The following is an 8,768-nucleotide window of genomic DNA, read 5'->3' as shown; positions in this document are numbered from 1 at the left end:
GAACTAACCAGTACCCCCTGAGCTCATGTCTCTAGCTGCATATGTAGCAGAAGATGGCCTAATCGGCCATCATTGGGAAGAGAGGCCCCTTGGTCTTACAAACTTTATATGACCCAGCACAGGGGAAGGCCAGGGCCAAGAAGTGGGAGCGGGTGGGTAGTGGAGCTGGGGTGGGGGGAGGGTATAGGGAACTTTTGGGATAGCATTTGAAATGTAAATAAAGAAAATAAAAAAAAATAAATTAAAAAAGAAAACTTAAAAAAAAAAATCTAATAAAAAAAGTGAAGGTGCAGAATCCAGAGTGAATGCAGATTAGGTGCATTGTGGGAAAGAGTCATCCAGAGGCTTTAGTATTTATTTATACGAAGGCTCCGTGAAATGGTTGTATCAGAAATGATGTTTAAGATCAGTAGTGGGTCTTTGCAGAGAGAGAGAGAGCCTATGTTCTTTTCTTCTTCTTTCTCTGCCTTCGAATAATGAAACATCTGAGTTTTTTACATGAGCAGGTAGTGTACAGCTCCGCTTCTAGAATCTCTGATGGCTTTGTGATGATAACAAGTGACAAAATTAGCTGCCAAGTCCGAGCCCAGGCTTTGAGAGAGCTTGTATGCTTCTGGCCACCCACTCTCTTGGAACCTAGTCACTTTCCTTGTACGAGCCCAGGTTGTCTGCTGAAGAATGAGACTGGCTTTTTTTTTTTTTCTTTTAATTTATTATTTTATGTGTATGGGTGTTTTGCCTGACTGTATGTGCATCACATGTGTGCCTGGTGCCTTTGATGGCCACAAGAGGGCACCAGATCCCCAGGAACTAGAGTTAAAGGCATTTGTGAGCAGCCATGTAGGTGCTAGGACTTGAATTCAGGCCCTCTGAGAAAGCCCCCAGGCTCTTAACTGCAGAGCTGTCTTTCCAGCCTTCTTTATGATGTGAACTATCTCTGCTGAGGCCATTAAAGATTAGCCATACTCCCCTATCCCCACCACTAGCAGAAGAACCACTTGTGCTGAGCCTTATAATAACCACCATAGACTTGGGCAAAATGGGTGGATACTGTTTGGGCCAACAGTTTTGGGAACAGAGTGTCAAGCAATGCTAGGTGATTGCTTGGAAGCCGAAAGGTGGAAAGGGAGGGAGTGTTGTAAGTAAGTAAGAGTAAAATCTCAAGATACATCGAATCAAAACCACACTCCGATAGACCTAAGAGCAATATGGGGACTCTAGTAGGTTTAGATTCTCAACTTTCAGTCAATGGGAAGCCAGGATCCAAGACAACAGATGTTGGAGACCAGTGCCACTATGCTGGTATATGGTGGGTTTTCCTCATTCCTTCCATCAGAGTATAGGACAGGATTCGCCACCGGTAAGAGGCCAGTGAGCACCTGGATCCTGTCGTTCCAAGCAGGACTTTGAGAGAAGGAACCACAAGTTTGACAGCCAACCATGGGACGCCAATAACCAAAGATTTCTTGACTTAAAATCTCTGAGGTCTTACACTCATGACTCCCAGGGCTTGGTAGCACAGACTGTAATCTTGGCTCTTTGGGAGGCCAAGGCAGGGGCGCTGCACGTTCAAGTCACGACTGAGTGCAACTTAGCAACTGAGTAAGACTCTGTATTTAAAAAGTGGTTAAAAAAAAAAAAAAAAAAAAAAAAAAAAAAAAAAAAAAAAAAAAAAAAAAAGCTGAGTGTATAGCTCAGAGGTGGATCTGTCTAATGTGTATGAGGCCTTGGGTTCAGTGTCTAGCACTTCAAGACAAAACAAAAGAAAGCAAAACAAAGAGAAATCGGGAAAGCCAATATGCTATACTTGAAAGAAACAACAACTTGTAGCATTCCACAGTAAAGGCATCAAGAAGTCGGAGTGCTTTCAAGAGTTTCCACAATCTGCCTCCATTGCTCAGTGAGCGACTTTACCTCTTCTTTATTCTGCCACCATAACTGTAAAATAGCACCCTTAAGAGGAAATATTTGCCTTGACAGGCTACAATGTTTTCTTCCTCTTGTATGATATTACTGGAAAATATATCCCTGAGACGTGGCGAATCCTTGCTTTAGAACTAGGTCCTTAAGCCTGGCAGTATAAGGATGATGGCCGGTGGTGGAGTACTCAGGAGTAATATTAAACATATGGTGTGCCTGGTGCCTTTTGTTCCAGCACCCACGGGAAACTTTGATCTTTAAAGAAAGTGCCATAGAGTACATAGAAAATGGTCTTACTGGGCAAGCGCTTCACTCAGCTAGGCTTTTTACCCGGAAGGAGCCTTGCACAAGTCCTGAAATGGCAATGGCGAAGCATATATTTCAGTAGAGGCAAAGGCAAGAATATTGAGGCTGAAGAGTCAAACAGGGATGGATAGAGAGATGTGTCATCCCTGAAGTGCACAGTGCCTGTGCGCTGCAAAGGAGAGGGGGCGTGTTTTAAAGTTGTTATTTTAATTGCTGCCTGTCTCCCATGAACATGTTGCTGCTCCCTTTTGACTGCCAAGTGACCAGCTCATCCAAAACTTTTCTTAACCGAGGACCCTCGTCCTGTGTCCCACCCTGGCCTCCTCCCTGTGTTTGGCCATCCAGAGCGGCTAACAGGTCCCTGCTCACTGAAGCGTCACCTCTAGCTCCCCAGTACATCTCCGCAGCCCACTCGGACTGCAGCCTAGCAGCCCGCCGGTCCTCCCAATTGCAGCAGTCAGAGTGACAGCCAGCCGAGGGAGGGCCGAGCCGGCCAGGCTCCGGATCTGCACGGGGAAGGGCTGGCAGGCAGCGTGCGGGGCGAGTTCGCAGCACAGGTAAACAGGCCGGCAAGGCACGGGGCGCTGTCGCCGCGGCCACCCAGCGATTTCCAGGCACGCAACTCCGCCTCCAGAGCTCTGTCCCCGCGCTCTCGTCCCCGCTGCTTTCGCAGCCCAGCAGCCGCCGCAGCAGCACTCCACACAAAGGACTGTTCCCCGCCGAGCAGCGCATCCACCTCCACTCCTCCTCTGGTGACAGCATCCCCGACAGCAGGGCTCGGGGTGCGGCGGTGCGGGGGGAACCTGTCACTCTCTCAATCAAGGCGGTGGCAAAGGCTTTCCCCCCTTTTGCTTTTTATTCCTTCTTTCTTTCTTTTTCTTTCTTCTTCTTCTTTTTTTTTAAATTCGCCTCTTTGCCTTTCTATGGTTCCACCCATCTCCCCTTCCTCCCCATAAACAACTCTCCTACCCACCCACCCCCAATAAATAAATAAAAGGAGGAGGGTCAGGGTAGGAGTGGGGGCAGGCAAGGCGAGGCAGCTGGAGCCAGCCAAGCAGAGTCCGCACCGACAAGGCGCCCGCACGCACCTCACACCATGAGATGGCGACGCGCCCCGCGCCGCCCGCTGGGTACCAGCCCCAGCGTCCCGCATCCCGGGTCCGCCAGCCGCTCGCCTCCGCTGCTGCTGCTGCCGCTGCCGCCGCCGCTGCTGCTGTTGCTGCTACTGGGGACCGGGGCCCTCGCTCCGGGGGTGGCGGCCGAGCGGGCGGCTCCCGCGGGGGCCTCGGTGTGCTACTCGTCCCCGCCCAGCGTGGGCTCGGTGCAGGAGCTGGCCCGGCGCGCCGCGGTGGTGATCGAGGGAAAGGTGCACCCGCCGCGGCGGCAGCAGGGGGCACTCGACAGGAAGGCAGCAGGCGAGGCAGGGGCAGGGGCGCGGGACCAGCCCGCCCAGGACCCGCCACCTTCACAGGACCCTCCGCCCTCTGCCAACTGGACCCTACTCACCGGGTCCCCCGAGCCCAGCACCGATCAGCCCGGGGACCCCGCGCCCTATCTGGTGAAGGTGCACCAGGTGTGGGCTGTGAAAGCCGGGGGCTTAAAGAAGGACTCGCTACTCACCGTGCGCCTGGACACCTGGGGCCACTCAGCCTTCCCGTCCTGCGGGCGGCTCAAAGAGGACAGCAGGTACATCTTCTTCATGGAGCCCGATGCCAACAGCAGCGGCCGCGCGCTGCCCGCCTTCCGAGCTTCGTTTCCCCCGCTGGAGACTGGCCGTAACCTCAAGAAGGAGGTCAGCCGGGTGCTGTGCAAGCGGTGCGGTAAGTGCCCCCCCCCTCTTGGGCGGCCTCGGGCTCCCCTTCGACGTCTGCGGGGCGCGGGTGCTTCCAGGTCTGAGCGGTCCTTAGAGGAAGGGGAGGTCTCGCAGGTGCCATGGGCCAGGCGATTTCTCTAAGGTCTCGACTTTCTGGGTTTTTGCTCCGGGTAGAATCTCAAGTTTGGTCTTTGGTTGGACTACCTAAAACTTTTGAATCCCTGGGGGTTTGGTTCCCTAAGTTGCGTCTGTCTGTTGCTTTCTTGAAGGTGTTGGTTTGTTGAACTTGGCTGTGGTTAGGCACTGCTGTTTGTGAGTTCCTCTGTGAGATGGGGCTTCTCTGAAAGAGAAATCATGAGCCAGGTTTGGTTTCCAAGCCCTCTTCTGAACGTGGTCCTGAGGAGTCAAGGACTTTTGGGGGAAAGGGCAGGGTGAGATGCCAGCCACTAGAGATACTGGCAGAGTTTTGGGTTAACTAATAGGCAACACACAGGTGGAGTGTGTAGCTAGTTTCTATGTGTATGTGAGGAGTACAGAGTGACTTTTCTTGGGAGAATCCCTGTCAAGAATTTTGGTCACAGAATTTTGGTTTGGAGGATGTTTTTCTCTGGTCTGGAAGTCAGAACAGATGAATGTAATCGTGGCACTTTATCTAGGCCTTAAAGACTCTCAGATGAGAAGTTTAGTCATCGATTTCCCAGGTTTTTCCCATTTTACCACTGGGTATTCTCCCGGGAGAGTTAAATGATCAGGTTTGAGAAATTAAGCTGAGAGTCTAATTACATGTCTGAGGTCGAATTGCATTTCTGCCATTCATAAAATAATTTCTAGGACCTAAATATCTGTATCCTTTCCCGATCACCATATAATTACTAACACATAGCGGGGACTCCTTCTCAAACCGTAAATTACCGTGATTACCTCCTGCACAGTTTAACACAACTAATAGCCTTCTTTTCTTGATTTTTGTATGTTTGTTTAATGGATAGTTGGATTAATTGAATTCTCACAAAACTCAGCATCGAGACACACTCTGTCTGTGGTGCAGTGTGCCAGGTGGTGGCCAATTAGATGTACATTTTAGGTTGCCATTGTGACGCTTGTGTCCTGCTGCTAACTAATACCTAATGATTTAGGTTTCATGACAGGCAAGAGCAGAGTTCATCTGCTGTTCCTTTATGTTCACAACGTGTTTGGTGTGCCAGGGACCTGTTAGGATTGCACCCCTCTGTGGACAGAGGCTCTTGCTAGTGGTGCTGAAGCAAGCTGAGTGAGTGACTTTGGGATTCCCCAGCTCTGCTTGATAGATGTCACTGTTTAACATGGGGACTGCTCTGCTGGGAGCTGTCTTGCAGGAAAACTCAACACCACGGGACTGCACCTTACGTTCTTCTGTTACAGAATCTGGAATAAGACCTTTAAGTTCTACCAGAGGTCAGCTTTCACATGTTTTATTATATGCAATTCAAGGAGGATTTTTTGACTTTATCCCAGACCCGTATGAGTTTCACATCATTTCCTGTGCATCCTGGGGGCATCAACATAGAGGCGTTCGCAGTTAGCTGTGACACCTGGGACTTCGTGTGTGGTACCAGATTGGCAATGCTGTTAGTAACAGCTTTTTAAACTAGAAACAAATGTCAGATCTCAGCGATAATGTCCTTCCACGCATCTAGAGCACTTTTGGACATGGGAAACCCACGTTGCCTGGAGAAACTGGATGGTATTTTGTGCCTCTAAGGCAAAAGCTTTACTGAGTGCAGATAGTGTTGCCCTTCTATTTGGCGGTCAAAGGGGGACACACAATTTAAATCATGGCTTGTTAGGAGGGCTTCGGAAGAACTGATAACCTCTCTGCAGGGGACTGGAAAGTTTAATAAGTCATAAAGTTACCGGACTAGATTTGTGTAGTCATGATGTTTGGTGGCTTCGGTGTTACATAATTTAAGGTAGCAATATGACATCTCAGTGGAAAGTTTACCTAAGGACTAAATGAAAGCTCACTAAGTTCCTTTTGGGTAATTACCCACAAGGTAACTTTGTATAAGGTGAGCTCAGTAAACCATTCTTAGAATGTTGGGTGGAAAATTGTGTGTGTGTGTGTGTGTGTGTGTGTGTTTGTGTGTGTGTGTGTGAAAACTTGTGAATCCACCCAGCTGTGTGGTCTCAGTTAACAACACCATTCAGAAAGCATCAGGCAAAAGGGCATAGACAAGTGAATAAGGGCTGGTTTGTCCTCGTCCAGCTGCCTATGGACTATCTGGTTAGATTTAGGAAGAGGGCCACAGGAGCCGCCCCGGGGTGTGACAGTTCTGGGCAGGCTTGAGCCATGATTACTGGCTGGGGAAGGAATATAGCAAAGTCATTTTGTGATCTCATACCCAGGGGGACAGTTTCCAGATCTTACATGTTCAGCTGCAGGGCTGTCTCCTACAAGTTGCTTACCAGTGTAGAAACTCCACAGGCTACAGATTTGCCTAAGGGCTGAGCTAATAGAAAGGTTTCCCCATTCCCCTCTCTCTCTTCCTCTGTCTACCATAAGCTCTTAAGCAATGCTGCGTAAAAACCATATAATAGGATAGACCCTTTGAAACAGAAACTGTTAGTGTGTTTAGCAGACAACAGGCAGTTTCTTCATAGGTGGTTTGCTTTTGAGCTGAAGTTTGAGTACATGTTCACCACAATGGTTTGACTTTTCCTCCTCCCCCACTGAATGAACTGAGACATGCCGTTAGGAATTTATGTTCATCCCAGAGCAGACTAATTGGCTTTTCAGTTATATTTCTGTTATGGAAACAAATTATTGTTTGATCTGCTGTGCCTTTTGGTTTTTGTTTTGTTTTGTTTTGTTTTGTTTTTTTCAAAGCGTTGTGGTGGTTCAAGGCAGAAACAAATTTCCAAGAAGGAGTAGCGGTACAGATGCTAAATAGCATCTATAGCTGAATCACGTAGATTTGTACATCAGGCTTTTTATAAGCCAATAAAAGTCTGTATGTTGTGTGATAGAGAATGAAGATATCTTAATACATGGAGATTACAAACATGCTTACCAAATATTTGTGATAAGTGGTACTTATTCTTTGTAATGCCTACCCCAATCACTGTTTAATAAAGGTACACTAACCTTACAGTGTTACAAAAACAAACAAAACAAAAAATGTTGCAGGGATTTTTTTTCCCACTCAGCATTGAAGAAAATTATTCTTAATAAAAACTGTACTAGGAAAATAGAAATACAAACAGATTTTGCTTGGTTGCTTGTATTTCATGAATACACGTATAAATTTAATTTCCTAAGCATTTGTGACTGCTTTTTTTTTTTTTTTTAAAGCCACATAAATCTTACTGTCAAAAAGCCATACTAGAATCAACTTCCCTCTGTTGAGGTGAGAAACTGTATGTGTATTTATTTGTGTTTATATGAAAACAAGAAACTGATAGGTCATTTTGGGGGGAACAGTTCTTTAGAATTGAAAGGGTTTACAAGCGTTTTAATATTTGAGTTAAGAGCATTTTACTAGCACTAGGGGATAGTTCAGATCGTTTTTTTTTGGGGGGGGGGTTCTATAAACCCTTTGAATCTAGGAAAAGTTTTGCCATATGTCTTCATGCATTAGCTAAGACTAGAAAGCTTAAATAGCCCTGAGGATAAAAAGCCAAGCTGTGTGTCCCCTGGCCTGTGGATTTATAGCAAATGAGAGCAGAATGTATGCTCGGTGCAGGTTGTTGCCCTTGTCAAATATAATCCCTCCATCATCCAGAGAACTGCCTTTGCTTCACTATCATTAGTTTTCCTCCAGGAGGGTTTTTTTTTTTTTAAATTGTGAACAACCTGTCTTAAAACTTGTTTTTACATTTCAGTGACAATTTATATGCTGACCAGATGTCCAGAGATCTCCAGCTGCCCTAAGTTCTTAGCAATGCTTGGGTTCTTGTAGTTTGTTTAGAATAAGCTTAAATGATATGAAAAAAAAAATCTCTATGTAGAGCTCTGACTGAATGGATATTACCATCAGCCTTATATAAATGCATGAAAATTCTGGGTATACTATGTATACAGTTAAATTTCTTACTGGGCTTAGCAGTTACAGAAAAGAAGGAAAGCACATTACGTTTTTATAGGAAAATCAAAGATAAGTTTTAGGTTTTTTTTTTTTAATTCTAATTAGGCCTCGTGGATAGTTTTCAAGTCACACATAAATGCTTTAAGTCTGCATGTGTGTATTAACTCAGCATGTATGTTAACATAAACTTGAAGCAAAGATTAAAATAATATTATGATTGGTTAAGCACTTAGCTTGCTACCCCATCCTGCCCAAATGTCACTTTATAGCACACACACGAGGGCTTAGTGGTACATCTCATTCAGATGTAAAGTTGCATGATTTGAGACTTGGTGGAGTTAAGACTAGCCGACCCTAGGTGAGGGACTGTTCTAGTGGACATAGAGTGTTTCCGTGTTGCTCGTGTGGGTTTTTACTGTACTCGAGACAAACCTGTTCCAAAGGCTTACTTTCTTGACTTCCATCACTGAGCAGACTGTCTGTGTCCAAGTCGATTAAAAAAGAAAGGTGAAGTTGACAGTTGAAGTTAAAATGGGTTGTGTAGTAGTTCTCTGTTTATCTTAGATTTAATTGTTAGAAAATAATTCCCCTTGATATTGGGTAGCCATCTGGGGATGAGAGAGAGAGAGAGGAGAGAGGAGAGAGGAGAGAGGAGAGAGGAGAGA

At 46.4% G+C, this 8,768-nt stretch overlaps 1 protein-coding gene across 5 annotated transcripts in view; it reads left to right on the top strand.

The window, feature by feature from the left end:
- Nucleotides 1–3,322: 3,322 nt before the first annotated feature.
- Nucleotides 3,323–8,768, top strand: part of Nrg1 (neuregulin 1) — a 1,045,353-nt gene continuing 1,039,907 nt past the window's right edge. For all 5 annotated transcript variants that reach the window (XM_029531713.1, XM_021219937.1, XM_029531717.1 and 2 more), the window contains exon 1: nt 3,323–4,046. In XM_029531713.1, coding sequence (XP_029387573.1) covers nt 3,323–4,046 — 724 coding nt within the window. The remainder of the gene's footprint in view (nt 4,047–8,768) is intronic.

Source organism: Mus pahari, chromosome 19, assembly GCF_900095145.1.
Source record: "Mus pahari chromosome 19, PAHARI_EIJ_v1.1, whole genome shotgun sequence".
Taxonomy (NCBI): Eukaryota; Metazoa; Chordata; class Mammalia; order Rodentia; family Muridae; genus Mus; species Mus pahari.
The sequence above is the reverse complement of the archived record's forward strand: the minus strand, read 5'-3'. Positions and strand labels throughout refer to the sequence as shown.